The 16,363-nt window shown below is 31.1% G+C and overlaps 1 protein-coding gene across 1 annotated transcript; it reads right to left on the bottom strand.

Annotated features, from left to right (window-relative positions):
* Positions 1 to 1,033: 1,033 nt before the first annotated feature.
* On the bottom strand, positions 1,034 to 16,133 carry LOC130645233 (mitogen-activated protein kinase kinase kinase 4-like). Its single transcript, XM_057451153.1, has 22 exons — positions 15,167 to 16,133; positions 11,804 to 12,494; positions 11,010 to 11,629; positions 10,688 to 10,849; positions 9,795 to 9,952; positions 9,155 to 9,449; positions 8,649 to 8,710; positions 7,795 to 7,975; positions 6,683 to 6,832; positions 5,801 to 5,962; positions 5,444 to 5,577; positions 5,227 to 5,308; positions 5,039 to 5,117; positions 4,621 to 4,857; positions 4,085 to 4,330; positions 3,529 to 3,599; positions 3,044 to 3,160; positions 2,599 to 2,758; positions 2,262 to 2,384; positions 1,921 to 2,027; positions 1,355 to 1,554; positions 1,034 to 1,228 (listed from the first exon to the last, which is right to left on the bottom strand). The coding sequence occupies exons 1-21, from the start codon at positions 16,022 to 16,024 to the stop codon at positions 1,360 to 1,362; spliced, it is 4,890 nt and encodes a 1,629-aa protein (XP_057307136.1). The 5' UTR covers positions 16,025 to 16,133; the 3' UTR covers positions 1,034 to 1,228; positions 1,355 to 1,359.
* Between the last annotated feature and the right edge of the window lie 230 nt (positions 16,134 to 16,363).

Raw genomic sequence — 16,363 nt, 5'->3', positions numbered from 1 at the left:
TCATTAATGAATTTTGTTTTACAATAAACAAACCGTTCATGTGCACTAATACAATACTCCAGTGTCAAAAAATGACAAAAATCATACAGAATATGATACAGTGCATAGTAAGGTAATAGCGGTTCAAGTTAAGAATCGATGATAAAAATTCCAAATAAAGACATTATTTCTTGCATTTAATCAGACTGTCTATGCAAAATTTTTTCTTTAGGGGAAATTAACTAAGGCCAACATAAAAAGGGTACAAAGTTAATATAAAATACGTAGCATAAACATAAAAATAAATTAAAAACTAGACATGTCATAAATATAACAAATAAAGTTGTCATCATAAAACCTTAAAACACTAAAAAGGTTTACGAACAAGTACAGAATGTAAAGAGTTAAAAGTAATACAAAATTTAACTACAAAATTTGAAATCTAAACTTTTTAAAAAAAACCAAAACAACATTAGGTCTGAAATTTAGACTATTACCCGACTGCTGCAAAATAAATAAAATTATAGGGTTGGTTTATGGCTCATATTAACAGAGGTTTGCATGGTACCATTATTAAAATGGTAACATAAAAACACACAAAAAAGAACACTACACTTCTGCGAAATCATATCATAAAACTGGCTTACGTTAAACTTTCAATTCACTTAAACAATGATTTAAATTGAACTGCAAATGTGTAAAATCAAATTCAAAAGTATCAAACATTTTAGTCTTGACAACTTCGGAATAACAACCTCTAAAAAAAATTTATTCTCATGCATTCTGGGCTTTGGTATTTTACAGTGGAACATTAAAACAAATTAACAAAATTGTAAAAACCTTGAAATTTCATTAAAAATTTTACTTTAAAAATAAGTTTCAATCAATAAATAAAATTTAATGTATTTCATATAAATGTGCAACACACATAATGAAAGCATACATACGTCGGAGAGCGAACAACCTAAACTTAACTTGATGAGTGAAAGAAAAATATATAGCTCAAAATTTTGGAAACTTAATGAAAAGAATTTACTGCTGTTAAAAAAATAAATTATTCACAATATACATATATTAAACAAGGATAAAATAGAAAATACATCAGAAAATTAAAGTGCATAACCAATATTTACAGGCCTTCCAAATCTCTGAGTTTTTTTTTTTTTTAATCATAAATTTAACATCTTTGACTACTTCTTTACCGCAAGATCCATTGATATTTACTGGAATCTTCAGGGTTTTCAAGTTACTAGAAAATAAATCAATATACAATATAAAACTACAAAACACAATTCATTTTTTTACACTACAGCTAAAATACCACAGAATTTGAGCTAGAAGGGCTCTATTTATAACTGAGACATGTTGTACTCACAGCGATCAAGCAGTTGGTATCTTAAGAAATAGATGATCCTCCAGCATATGAGCTGTCCATCTTTCATTAGCATCATGCAGGAAACAGACTTTCAAGAAGTGCTTCCCTTCATCGCTCAAGTGCTCAGGTATTAGTGGATGCTGCCCATCACCAACTTTGTACATTATTGCATAAATGTTGTCATACTCTGACCATGGTTGCTAATAAAAATGTGAGGAACGATAGAAATAGATGCAACAATAGAAAAAACATGAAAACCTTTGCTATTGTTGTTGTGGAAATGTTTGCTAAAAGTTATAGAATATTAACTAAACATACATTTTTTCTTGTTTTTAAGAACAAAAAATGCCCGATAGCCAAGGATTATTTTTTTGACAACGCAATCATTTTAATTTATCCTACACTTTCGGCCACATACTAGCTTATGCTCAAGCCTTCGACAATAGGATGCACAGTACAAGACAAGTACATGTAAATCAACTCATTTAGCATGCATGCATTGATGTTATATGTATAAAAAATTGATTCACAAAGGCCTAATGTTACAAGTACACATGAATAAGTACCTTTCCAGTGGTCATTTCAATCACCACACAACCCAAACTCCATATATCTGCAGCTCTTCCATATCCTCTTCCTTTATCAAGTGTTATAACTTCTGGAGCCATGAATGCTAAAAAGATAAACAATGTTAACATATCGAAGTGGGAAGTAGCATAGCTTATCAATGTTGATGGAATCATGTTACACAATAAACATGGTCTAAGGAAAACTAGTAAAGATATCTAGCTGTCAATGTCACATTTCTGCTCTAAGCTACAACGCAAATTGCTTATGAAAAAATGATACATGTTTACAAAAACAGGCATTTGCATGCAATTACAAATGATACTTTATTTTGTCTTACCAGCCGTGCCTCGAGTATTAAAAACTTCCCCTACAGAGGTACACAAAGCATCCTTTAACTTCACTGCAGATCCAAAATCACCAATCTTTATTAACCCACTTGATGATAAAAAGATATTCGCTCCTAATATAAAATATTTGCAAGTTTATGAGCGTATATAGAGTCAGTCTCTTGTTGAAATGTATGTCGTTTTCTTTTGTATTTCTATAATAATAGTCTAATTCTCTCTGTCTGTTCATAAGAAAATATTTTGAGGATTGCCAAACAACAAGTGTGGTAATATTATTAAATCGTGTTATGTATGTAATACAAACAGTCTTGTTTTACAGATAGATACCTTTAATGTCTCTATGAATGATACCATTTTGATGTAAAAAGTTGATAGCTTTCACAATTTGATATGTGTAAACACGCACAATTGATTCAGGTAGCCCAAGTTTGGCAACTTCAGCTATGGTTCCATCACCACAATTTTCCATGAATATTAACATTTCATCCTAATAAAAAAAAAAGAACGCTTTTGTTTATCTCAGAAAGGATTACTAAAGTTAAATACCTATACTAAAAAAAATGTACAATAAATCCTAAGGAAATTGTCTTTCCCATTTTTTTGTAAACTTTTTAGCTTGATTTGCAAGTATGGCTTTTTAGCAGCAATAAACTATAAAAGTAGTTCTAACAGAAATAAGAAAACAAAACCTTTGAAGATTTTTATAGGACAACAACCTTAACTCTCAAAAATCCATTCTTCATCATAAGCTATGTAACCCGTTTACACGTACCTTATGAACTTCCACACCAAAGTATTTGACCAGACTGTCGTGTTGAACAGCTTGGATGTTAGTGATCTCATCAGCAATCTCTTGTATTGCTCCATAGTCATGTGGGTTAAAACGAATCTAAGTTGGTAGATATATTTTTTAAGTGTGTCACAGATAAAAACTTACTTTGTAAGATTTTAGTTTTAGAAGGTTATCACCTCACACTACTGGTGTGACTATTGTTGTGTTCGCACCCAGAAAAAGTTAATCAGTCGCAAAAATTGGAAATACAAACTCTGTAAAACAGAAACCAAACTAAGAGTTTACGTTGAATGTGTTATAGGAAATAGTTTACAGCACAGAGAGTTTTGTGGTTGGTTTAATCAGATAACTGTTACTCTGGGTACCACGGATATAATGTAAAAATTTAAAATAGGTCTGATTAGAGAGGAGGGGGTAAGAAATACATCTAAAGCCAATATTCGGCAAGTTACATAAACAAATACCTGTTTAACTGCCATTAAATCACCAGTATCTAAATTTACAGCTGAATAAACTTTTCCAAATTGCCCCTCACCTAAACGAATGTGTATGAATGAATAAATAAAAAAATGCATGAATTAATATCCATACAGTCATACAGAATTTCTAAGGAATTTAAACTTCTAAGGCCTTATTTGTCGTAGGGATTTTAAGCATATTATGATTACAGTGATTTAAAAATGGTGGAAATTGCCTAAAGATGTAATTTTTCCTCATTTTTAAGTAAAAATCAAACACTTTTCCAAAACCTTTCATAATAATTCCTCTGTATTAAATAAATTGATGACGTAACTTCCAAGTCCAAATCACAAGTTGTGATGTGGGTAAATATAATGTGAGAGTTATTTGAAGTAAAAAAGCAGTAAGTGAAAGAATCCACTTGAAACAAAGAGGTCAGGTGTAATAAAGAAAGATTATTTCGTGGAACATTGGCATTAACATTACAGTGCTATCAAAAACTCTGAATAAGTATTTAAACAATAAATGGAAAAACTAAGATTACAAAAAAATATAATTTACCAATTTTAATCCCCAGTTGCCATTTAAAATTAACTCTACGAACATTCATATGCACAAGTTGTGAAGCAAAATTAGCTTGTTTGTTCGTAACAATTCCAATGACACGCATATGTTGCAATTTGGCTGTCCGACGTTCATCAATTTCCTGTAAAGCACTACGGACTCTGATAATTGGTAAATTATCATGTTCATCTTCTTCACCATCTTCACCTGATATTGTGGGGATAGAGTCAAGTGTATCAGCATCTATAAAGAGCAACATTGTTTACTTATACTTCGTTTTTTCACACTTCACTATCCATCAAAAGTGAGCAGAACAGAACTTAAAAATCTTTGCAGCCTCTTAAATTTGTGTTTTAAATATTATCACCAAAGCAAGGAGTTAACTTCATTGAACAACTTGACTTAGGATAATGGACAGATACTACTACTACTACCTATACAACATTTTTTTGTGTTTGTTATAGTTAAAAATGGTGTACGCAAGTATTAGATTCAATAAACTTTAAATGATGCTTAGAAAACTAAAAATTTACCAGATACTGTCGAATTCGCTGAACTGCTGTTGTTTTCACTTCTGTCAAGGATGCTTAGCTTTTCAGTTAGTCTTGTTTCAATTGAACTACTAGATCTAGTTATATCTACAGGCAGAATAACATTTCCTGGTGAGACATCGGGACTCTTTGGACCATCCAGTGCATCTGTCTTTCTGAACACAGATGGTGGAACACTGCGACTGCGGTGAAAAGAAAATGGACTACTGCTTCTTTGCTCTAAAACATAAGTAAACAAAATGAAAACTAATAAAAAATGAATGATCATCATTAAAAAAAATGCTTTGTCAATGTATTTTGGAATTTCAATTTAACATATACTTCAGTTATGTGGCAGGTAATAATACAAAGTATCTAGTTCACAATGCTTAAACTAAAAAAGAAAACAGTAAAGTCAAACCTTTAAGTCTCTGTTTGCGTTGTGGTGCAGCAGTTCCAATTATGTGAATTATACAATCCTGCATTTCATTCTTTAATTTCTTAAAAAATACACAATGTTCTTTGGTAAAAGAAACACAGAAAATAGTCTGAGGCACAATGCAATAACAAAAAACTTTTTTTTTTAAATAAGATATATTATTAATTTACCTTAAATTCTATCTCTGACAATGATTCAGTGTTACTTGGGTCAATAACAGTCACTAGAAATTCCATGCCCTGGGCAGCCCATCTACAAAAACATGCACATAAAAATATAAGTATATAAATGCCAAATGAATGTTTAAGGAATGTACCTACTTATTTGAGTTGTAAAAAAATTATAAGAAATGCTTTCTGTCATAGAAAAAAACCTTAATTTACAAACCTAGGTCGTGTTCCATGTCCTGGTTCTGTTTTAGTCATTACAAAATTCATCCACAGTTTTGAAAAGTCAAGAAGAATGTGCCACAAATTGATTCGACTATGCCCTTGATACAGACGTATCATTTCTCGAAGATACTAGAGAAAATTGTCTATTGTCAGAATTATTGATTATTTACAGCATGAATACAAGCCATATAGGGTTTCGTTTATACAGATTTGATTTGCATAACATTTTGCAGGAGGAAAGGGTTATGCAGGAGAAAAGGGTTACAGTTGAGATAGTAGCAACATTAAACTTGTAGGTAAGATACTAAGTCTTAGGTTTAAGGAACTGATTGAAGTGAGCGTATGGTTTTACCTCGAAACCAACACCAAAACATGAATGCATTGTATCAATGCAAGTTTTGCGAATGGAGTTTCGATCTGCTTCATCCATTTCAGAGGCAGTACTTAGATCTAAGTTTTCACTGACATGTTGCACAGCTGTAGTGATGATGTTAGCAAGTTTTTGTGCTGCTTCCTAGGAGTGCAAGTAAAATTTTAAAACATTTTGAAAAACAACAAAATTTGCAGAAAAAAAAACTATATATACATTGTAAAAATGAACACTAAAGGGGTTAATGGATCATTGATTTTTTAGAAAATAGAACAAAAGTTTTCAATAAAAAAAAAATAATTGTTTTCAAAAGAGTTACATATCTGTGTTATATAGTTTAAACTCAAATGCTTATATATACTTTGAATTTGAGTTTAGAACTAACACAGACTAGATCGGATTGAAAAAAGGTCAATAATATACCCTGTCCAACCCATGCTTGGATAGAGAAAGGACGTTAAGCATGAAGCAGCCGGTGTAGAAAAAAGGTATATGAAAAATAAATTAAACTATATCTTTTTATATTTTTTTATATATATTTTTTTTACAAACATGTATTTTATGCATATACTTTTAAACCTAGTTTGGGAACAAAAAAAAATATTTTAACAAGAATTTAGTGAACAAGACGTAAAAATATTCCTGGGTACTAGTACAGGGGTCTAACTAAGGACCGTAGACAGTGGTACGAGTGCACAGATACTTACAGTGGTGAAAAAATTGTGGTACAGTAGTACAACTCTATATGGTTGTGGTTTTATAGATTAACTATAATATCGGAATATTACCTTTTTAATTTAAGGTTAAAGGCAGGGTTAAAATCTGAGATTCAGTATACATTTTTTAATACAATAATCTTATTACCTTCATCTGAAACAATGACTTTTCAATCAATCCCCGACTTGACGTTTGCTCATTCCGTATACTAATGCAATTTCCTAACAATTTTTCAATATCTTTTCTTTGAGCATTTAAATGATACGCATTTCTGCAGATTAAAGTAACACCATCTACCTGGCAAAATAAACAATAATAGTTAATTATGTTTATTTTACTAACTTTCAACATAACATTTAAACTAACCAAAATAATATTCATCTAGTTTGATTTGCCATATCAAAATTGCATCTTTAAATTTGTATCAAATAAAATAAAATTTAAGCATTTAATATTAAGTATTATTCTTGTCCATACCAAATTCATTATTCTGGTAATACTATCTTTGAATTCAAAATGGTGATTAATTTAGGTATCAATTTAACAGCCTAGCACAAATACAGGCTGTTTTAAGATGTACTGAGCCATTACTTGCATTAACACGGGAAGTGTTGCTTTGTATGTAGCTTGGTGCTGAATATTTATTGAAAAATTTACAGCTTTTTTTTGAAACAGACGAAGACAGTTTGTGTGTGTGTCTGTCTGTCTGTAACAGGCAAATTGGATATGCTCATTTTCCTTTAATGTCACCGAAAAATACATGCCTAAAATGTTTTTCGACAAGTTAAACGTCACAACCTCAATAACACAAATTTAATGTCAATATTTTAATTTAAATTAAATAAGCTATTACAATGTTATTATAACTTTGAGACCAAATAACTTGAAAACAAGGTGATGACATTAGTCACTTTTCACCGCCGCGTAGGCAAGAAGGGACAACCTAGGGCTAAAATTGGTCAGTTTCCCAAATCTGTGGGTCAGTTTCCCAAACCTGGGACCCAGAATCTATTTCCGAAAGATAGGTTGATGATGTCATCAAACTTCAAACCCCAATATTGTTGCAACCTTTTTTCAAAAGTACATGATTCTATTGTTCTTCTGCCTTGGTGGACTTTTCCATAGGCTTATAGACTAGTTTTTCTATAAAAGGAAATTGATAACAAGTGTTGCTTAAAACACAATGTGTTATGATTAGTTCACGAAATTCATAATTTTGCAAACTTTGCTAACATTCGGGATCACAACTTAATAATTACCTTCTCAATGTATGACAATGCTAAAAGCACTGCTGGTGACATATCAAAAGTCATTCTTCGTCCTTTCCAAAAAGAATGATCATCAGGTTTCTTTACAAGCAAAATATAACGACCAGGACAAAAAGAATTTCTTTCCAGACTTTCATAACCATAGGTTAAACTAATGAGCTGCATACATTCTCTACAGAAAAAAAAGAACAGGTTTAAAAATATATAACACTCTTTCTCATATTCATAATTATTATTATCAAACTAATACAATAGTTTTCAAGTTTCAACGAATCCAATTTTCCAATGAAAAACCAACGCTTTTAACGGTTTAGTAACCGATTAGTCTCTATCTATATTATAATACCCGTATACGTCTGTCTGACTGTCACGCAAAATGGTAGCTTAGCTGTAAGTAGAGAAACCCGTGGATTTTTCCATGGGCTAACGACTAGTATTAAAATAATAACCATGTGCCACAGCTTTATTTTAGGCTCCCCGTAGAATGGCATTACTTCATGCTAAGAGGCAAACAAAAATGCATGAAATAATGATGCAGGAAATATGCACAACAGGCACAAATCTGAGAATTCTTTTTCCATGGGCAAAACCCATGGAAAAAGAATCCTCAGATTTAAGTACTGCCAATTTTTTAAACAAATATGGCGGCCGCCAGAATTTTGTTTACATAATAAACTAATAATAAACTATAGGGGTATCCAATTCAATGTGAAAATAACTTGCTAAGAAACATTTTCCACAGATCATTATTTATTTATTTCATCATTATTTCATTGTTATAGATTTTAGAATTTTGATCCAATACATCAAAAAATAAAAGCACAAAAAATTATGTTAAAAAATACCTCTTTTCTTTTGCAAGAGTGTTGGGTAGAAAGATTAAGTAATCAGAATTACTGCATTCCATCTACAATAGAGATTTACATATAAAAATAAATAACATGGATACTCGTGCAAATACACTGACATATAGCTATGAAGTTTTATTTTCGCAAGCCTAATGAACAAAGAAACTCAATGTGGGAGAAAGAGTGTAAATAAAGTAAAAAATTAAGAACACTTAGCACACTTTTTAATAAGGAATTGCAAGAAAAAATGATATGTTTTTCTGTATTTTTGCATATTACATGTCAAAAATTGGAGATTTATTTGGGAAGTAATTTTTGAAAAATATGGAATACTTGGCAGTTTTACAAGCAGCTGTCTGAGGGTAAATAATTTTCTGAAACATCACAAAATCAAACAAACAAAACAAAGACAGATATATTCTTCAGTAGGAAATCTTAACACAATTCAACAGTTGGGGGCTCCACCTTGCACTACATTAACTACTGCATTTTTAAGTTCTTACCAATGCATGTTGTGATTCCTTTAAAACTTGGAACACATTGTCAACTGATGTTGTTATAAAGTAATTTGCAGCAATCCCCAAGTCTTTTTGTAACAATTTTGCAAACCCAAGAGCTTTTATAGCTCTACCTCGCACTTCTTTGAACACTTCCTTATATTCTCTGCATGCACTTGACATTTTGTGGCGTTGAGATGCACCACCATCTTCCTCTTTCGGATTATGGGTAGAAAAACATTCATCCACTGCACTTTCAAGATACTGTCCAGTTGATTTGAAAAGGTTAGACACCAAAATACTAAAAGAAATAAAAATAACTAACACAAATATATAACACAAAAAAATAACAGAATAATTTGCAATAAATCAGTTTACAGCTTCTCATTATTAACATTGTCATAATTTTCTGATCTGGCATGTCCTCTATGTTTAAATGACTTATTGATAAATGTTTTTAAAATAATACCACTGTTGCTCAAAGATCAGACATGAGTATTTTTTAGGTCAATTCTTTAGACATCTATGTAATTTCCTAAGACGTTATCATTTTGGCATCAAAATAATCACATAACATCACATCCAGCCATCACAGGACTTACTGCTTGCATATGCAATAAAATTAAAATGAAAATAATACACTTACCAAAACTTATAGGCTGCTCTGGTTTCCCCACCTTGTACATGTGGACACATGTCTTTAGCAAACCCCCATTCTTCTTCCATAACAATTTTTAATGTTTCGCTAGCTTGCTTCATTTTTTGGAGAATGTTAAACCATGTTTGAAGGTAGTCAAAATATACCTAAACATGAAATTCCTTTTTAACATAATATTTATATGAAACAATTTATATCATGTGTAACTTTTACATGTACATTGATTATGTAGTTTTTACATATGATTATGCAAAAGCCCATGATTATCCATCCAAACGAATAAAATAATTTTGATTTTGTGAAATGTGGTGTGCAGAAAAACCTTAAGCCAACTTGATCTTCAGAATATATACTGATTTTGGTATTTCTACAGGGTGAGAATTTATTGGATCAAATTTTGGGCTATTCAGGGTCATTTACTGAGTAATATCGTGACTTTTCAGGTTTCTGGTTTGATTTTTCAGGTTTCTGGTTTGATTTTAGGATCTCATTAATTAAAGATTTCTACTCCTAAAAATGTCATAAAAGATCATAATGAACATGTTATCATAACTAAAGTAATTTATCTATAAAAATATTTCACTGAAACATGTGATAAAAAATAGTGTTTTGTATACCTTAAAAGTTTAAATTGTTCGTTGGAAAAGTTTGAGCAAACTGGTAATTACAAAAGGTTCTTATAGCCAATTCTTGTACGACAAATAATATCATAAAGGTTATCCACTTAAAAGACTATCACAAAGATCAAAAGAAATTCAGTATTTATATATTTATGTCAGAAATATTGTTCTGAATAAGCCTCTTGGTGGTAACATAAACACTGGCTGGAATAGTTCGAAACTTGGCCAAAGTAAGTAATATAACTACGCAAAATTACTCACATTAAGCATGCTTTTCAAATCCTCAGTTAGCTCATTTACAGCCTGTTCAATCAATTTTCGATTCTCTTTATCCTCCAGCTTTAAAACTGACAAAGTCATATCTTGGAAATATTTGATGGCAAGTATTCCACCAGAAACAACTTCTTTACATTCTTGTATTAGCTAAAAATCAAAATCACAATGACAAAAGATGTATAGCTAGAAGAATCACTTTTCAGTTAATATTCCATTACATGGTACAATTATGTAGAGGAACGTGGAATAGGGTTTTTACTCCACAAAACATAAAATATACAATGCCACAGAAGTCATGCATACATACCTGTCGGATGCTATGTTCAGAAGGTTCGACTTTTGGTTTGTAATCCAAACGAAAGCGAATACTCTCTTGCGTCAAATCAAATGGAATTCTTATCAGAAACAAGTAGTTGTCTAAAAATGATGGCAAATTCATTTCCTGTATGGCTTTGGCCCATTTGTTTTCACAGATAAATATATGGGCATCAAAGAACGTGTAATCCTGTTCTGATGTTCGGGAAAATTTCATCAGTAGCTCAATTACTCTTTTTAAATCTTCTTCAAAGTGAGTAGCATGCCCCTCATGCTGCAGCATTGAATGTCTTTCTTTTCCAAACATTTCAGCCAAAGTGAATCTTGCTTTCCACATTGTGGTTGATAAAATAATTTTGAGACGTTTTATCAGCCCTATCAAACCCCCATCTCTGATTTCTCGTTCAACAAATGTTCGGTATCTTGAAGTACTAGTCTTCTCTATAAAAGATTGCCGCTGCATTGATATTCTCTTGCGTTTATCTCTCTTGCTTCTTCTGGTCGCATAATTGTTTGATAATGAGCTAAGATTGCCAGAATTTTCCAGCAATTCACTTGTGCTGAAATAATGGTTGTTGTGATAGCACTGGTTCGTCTTAACACAAGGAAAATCTACATGAAAATATAAAAAAATTGATACATAGATACAGGTTGCTTTTTCATTGATAAAATTGAAAACAAAAATTTCTTAAAAAAGCAGTAGAGACGCATTTTACAAATCTAGCTTTTTACACTTTTTCAGGTAAAAGGATAAATTACAAAAGACATATATGTATGTGTTCAAACCTAGTCCCATATCAAACCAGTCTTTCCAATTAATTACATCATCAGGATCTACATCAATCCAATCTGCCAGCAAGTATAACTTATGATACATTTCTTTACATATATTTAACCACAATAGCATAGCTTCATGGTTACGTACAAATTTCACATCTTTGTACATTGGATAAGCATTAGTTAGCGCCTTTAAATTAGGATATAAATTCTCTACAGTCTCAAGTTTTTTTATCAGGTCAGAAATGGCAGCCATTGCATTTACTTGTTGAATTTTGATTGACACAACTTTATTTTCGACTTCCTTAGACTCTGGTGTTTTTAAACCATCAGCTTCACTATCCGTTTTACTTCCAGGACAAACAGCTTCTTTTTTTGCATCCATTTCTTTATCAGTTCTTTCAAACCCTTTTTTCTCATAAACAGGTGTGCTTGCTGTTAGCTCATTCGACGATGTAAACAAAATAAATTCTTCAATTTCATCATCAGAATAGTAATTGTAATCACATGCTGTTTGGTTTGACATTCCTCTTTCCCCATCACCACTCTTTAATTCATTAGTAAATTTAAAGTTTATCACTTCGTTTAGCACCTTTTCAGCATTGGCGCGTGCATCTTCTAGAAAACTATCATGATCTTCAATGCTTCGACCATTGTACCATGCTTGTAATTCCAGCCATAAGACTTCAGGGTATTCAACCTATATAATAAATATAATATCGCGTATCGTGCGCAACGCAATCAATACGTGATAGCTTTTTTTGCTCCTAAATTTCTATCACGTGAAGCCTTATCGCGCTTCCTCAATAGGCAGTCTCGATACATCGCGGTGTGTTAAAAGTAATTAAATATCTGTTTTCTTAAATTAAACGATAATCTCAAAAGAAATAACTTTATTATACTGTTCTCAAATCATAGCGTAAAGGAAAAAAATAAGGGAATGTCTCAAAATGACCATACTTAATTCGTATAATTTGTATCAAAAATTTTGTATCTGGTTATTAAATCTTTTGTATAACTTTTTCGTACCATCAAAATTACAAAGTTTGTATAAAGTTTGTATCATTTAAAATAAAGTTTGTTTGTAGTTTGTATCGTTTCAAAGAAGTTCGTATAAAAATTTGCTCATACGAAGTTCGTTTATTATAATTGGATTATTAGGTTTTTATATTTAAATATTTTCTACAAATGACAAAATTCGTTTCATTACCAAAGTTCGTTGTACGAGTATTTTTCACGCTTGTTACGCGTCTTATTATAAGAAAAAACTTTCAAAATAAACTCCTTTATGAAAATTAAATAATAAGTTCAAATAATATTGCTTGCTCTAGAATTAAATAAGTTCAATTCTTCAATACAGTGTCTACAACGTAGAAGGGTGGTACGACAAGCATTTTTTTCATGTATTATTGCATCACGTAGGCAATTAATATTTTTTTGTTGTGAAGGGAAAAATAATAATAATTTGTCTCACTAAATATTTTTTGGATAAATTTGTTCTGTTGTTTTGAATTATTAAAATAAGTAGGTGAAAAGATAAAAATACTTGCATGCTCAAAAACTTGTTTTTTATAGATGCAGCAAGAGTATTTCTTGTGCTGTTTTGAAAGTTATGCAGCAAGAATTATTCTTGGTCTGTTTCAAAATTTATACAGCAAGTCATTCTCCTCCCACTTAAAATAAAAGAAAAAACAGGAAAAATAATCTTTAATGTTTTCCACAGTTTTATATGAAAATCAAAATCTATAAGTGCAAAATCCTTTTACAGACTACAGTTTAGTTGACAATGTTTAAAGTCTTTCGCAGCATTAAAATTACATTTGATATTAATAACGGAGGGGGGTGTTACGACAAGCGTATTCTACCTACCTCATGCAGTATTACATTTTAGCTAGCATAATTTCTATTTTTTAAAAAAGTAAAGAAATTAAACACTTTTTTGTAAAAAACATTCTAATTTTGAAAAATGCTTTTTATCCTAAGATCCACAAATCAAAAAAAATTATTGTATAATTTCGTCATAATTTTCTTAAAAATTAATAACGTTAAGTAAAGCCTCTCACAAGGAACGGCGATATAAATGATTTTTAGATCGCATTTTCAAAGTTTAAGAATGAAGAACGGCGATAGAAAAGCTTTTTTAGATCGCATTTTAAGAACTTAAGAACGAAAAGCAGTGATAGAAATGTTTTTAGATCGCATTTTAAAAACTTAAGAACGAAGAACTTTAAAAATAATTTTAGGAATAATCCAAGGCTCGAAATGTCAATTTAACAATAAAAAGAACGATTCTTATATGAAAATGTGTGTAAACTAACAATGTTTTACGCCTCCAGGTAAACCCAGTAAAAAAAATATTTAATTTACTTTTTATTACTTTCATTGAATGTCAGACAACTTTGTTTAACTTTATTCACAAAAGAACTATTATTCTCAAATTATCATAAAAAAAGAAACTCTTATAAGCATTGTTTTGTTTTGTTTGAAGTTCAGTATTTAATTTAAAATAACTATTATAAAGCAATAAGTCATTGAGTAACACTACGCGATAGATCGAGCCTATCGCGACATCCTGATAGACGCGATATGATTCACTTCTATCGAGACAAAAATATGCTAAAAATGCTATCCCGTATGGTTCGTGTCGTGCACAATAGAGGATCGCGATGTTAAGATACCTTTTTACAGTACTGCAGATAACTAATTACTTAGAACTTGTTATTAGGACAAAACGGTTCCCCGAGAAATAACTATCAGTGTTTGCAACAAAATTGTTTAACGTTTGTGAACCTGATTCCTATATCTATGTTCCAATTAAAAAAATAAGATTTGAGAATATTTTGTGCAGATTTTACAATTGGTCAAGATCGTTTATTATTGTTTAAAAAGAAAAAGAGTGCCAACCTAGACAAAATATACAATTAATTTTATTAACAGGTAAAAATTATTTTTCTTTAAAATTTGTTTACATATCAATTCTGCCATATTTATTTTTGCATTTTAATTTTGGCTTAATGTAAAACACACAAAATTCTTTATAGTAAGGTGTGATCATCTTCATATGCCTTCTACGCATGTATGTTTATGGGCTGTAGTTTGCAACGTGTCACTTTAGCTCCTACTCAGGTCTGCCCTGACACAGTTTTTTTTAAACACTGTAATCCATTTTGATCAGTGACTTTTATATCTCATGGACTGTTTTTTGATATATATAAATATATCCAATAAATTTGTTTAGGTATTATAATAATGCTGCATTTATAAATTTCATTGTTGAACAGCTGTAATTAAACACACATACAACACAGATTTTTCATAGGTAATAAGGAAGTTTAAATTCTTCTTAGAATCATTAAATTAGTTTAAACATACCTGTAGAAATTGGTCATCTGAATCATGCACAGAATGGTCAAAACTTTTATGAGTAGGAGGAACACGACCACCAAGTTTTACGAGAAGTAAAAAAGATTTATAGAAATGTGCCCGTGAAGACTTATTAGGATCATTTGTTTTTTGTTGTATGTTAATAGTTTTTGTAACAACTGAAGGTGTAATGGAAGGTAGTTCTTCTTTGTTTGAACATCGTATTGATTTTTGTTTCCGTATACTTTTTAAACTTTTTGCAGAATTCACTCTAACAAGTTTTGTAGATCGAGGAATACATGATTCTCCCTCACTATTCCCTTCATCACTTACGGCTCGAAATTTTTCTTTTCTTTTAAAATCTCTCTCTTTTTGCCACTGAATCTGTTTATTGTTTGCAGTGCTGCCATTATTAGACAAGCAACGATTCTTAAGAAATGTTCTTTTATCTCCTTTTTTAATGGCAACGTTTGAACTAAACTTTATAGTTCTTTCTTTTTGTTTATTTCTTCTGATTTCTCTATTATTAGGAGGAGTAACACCATATTGACACCAATAATAACAATTGTCAACCTCTCTGAACACCTCGTTTTCTTTCTCAGAGTCACTGCTGTTAAGAAAATTAACATTTTTTTTAATTTCTCTCATTACCATCTTCTTCTTATTCACCATACTAATATAATCCCTATCATTAATAATTGGGATTGCACCAGCCATGTTCTCCACACTGCTGTCGTCAGAGGTATTGGATCGAGACGAATGTTGACCAGTCTGTACTTTTTTGTAATCCAAACTCTCGTCCTCTGACGAGTTGTTAAGTTCTGGTATATCGTCGAACGTTAATCCTCCAGAGGCAATCATTGTCATTGTCAATAACACATAAATAATGGCTTATAAATACCTGTAATTGGCAATGTGATAAAAATACAAACGTCAATCACATCCAGACTGTTCAACTTGTTTATTATTTTGCCCGTTTGGAAGCTTTAAAATACCGGGACCATTTCCGGATTTAATCGGACCCAGGGCGTAATGACGTCCGAAGTATGACCTTCGCATTTTGTCTATTTTTAAATATCCGGGGCAAAAGTTGATCGTTTTTTTCTAACCTTGTTGCCATGCTTGCAAAGCCGCCGTACAGAGGGTAACTATGTTAAAAGCAGAATGTCCTAGGATCGAGGTTTCTTTTTTACTCTGGTTAAAAAT

This window comes from Hydractinia symbiolongicarpus, chromosome 5 (genome assembly GCF_029227915.1).
Source record: "Hydractinia symbiolongicarpus strain clone_291-10 chromosome 5, HSymV2.1, whole genome shotgun sequence".
In the NCBI taxonomy this organism is placed as follows: Eukaryota; Metazoa; Cnidaria; class Hydrozoa; order Anthoathecata; family Hydractiniidae; genus Hydractinia; species Hydractinia symbiolongicarpus.
Note: the sequence above shows the minus strand (reverse complement) of the source record. Positions and strands in the feature narration are given on the sequence as shown.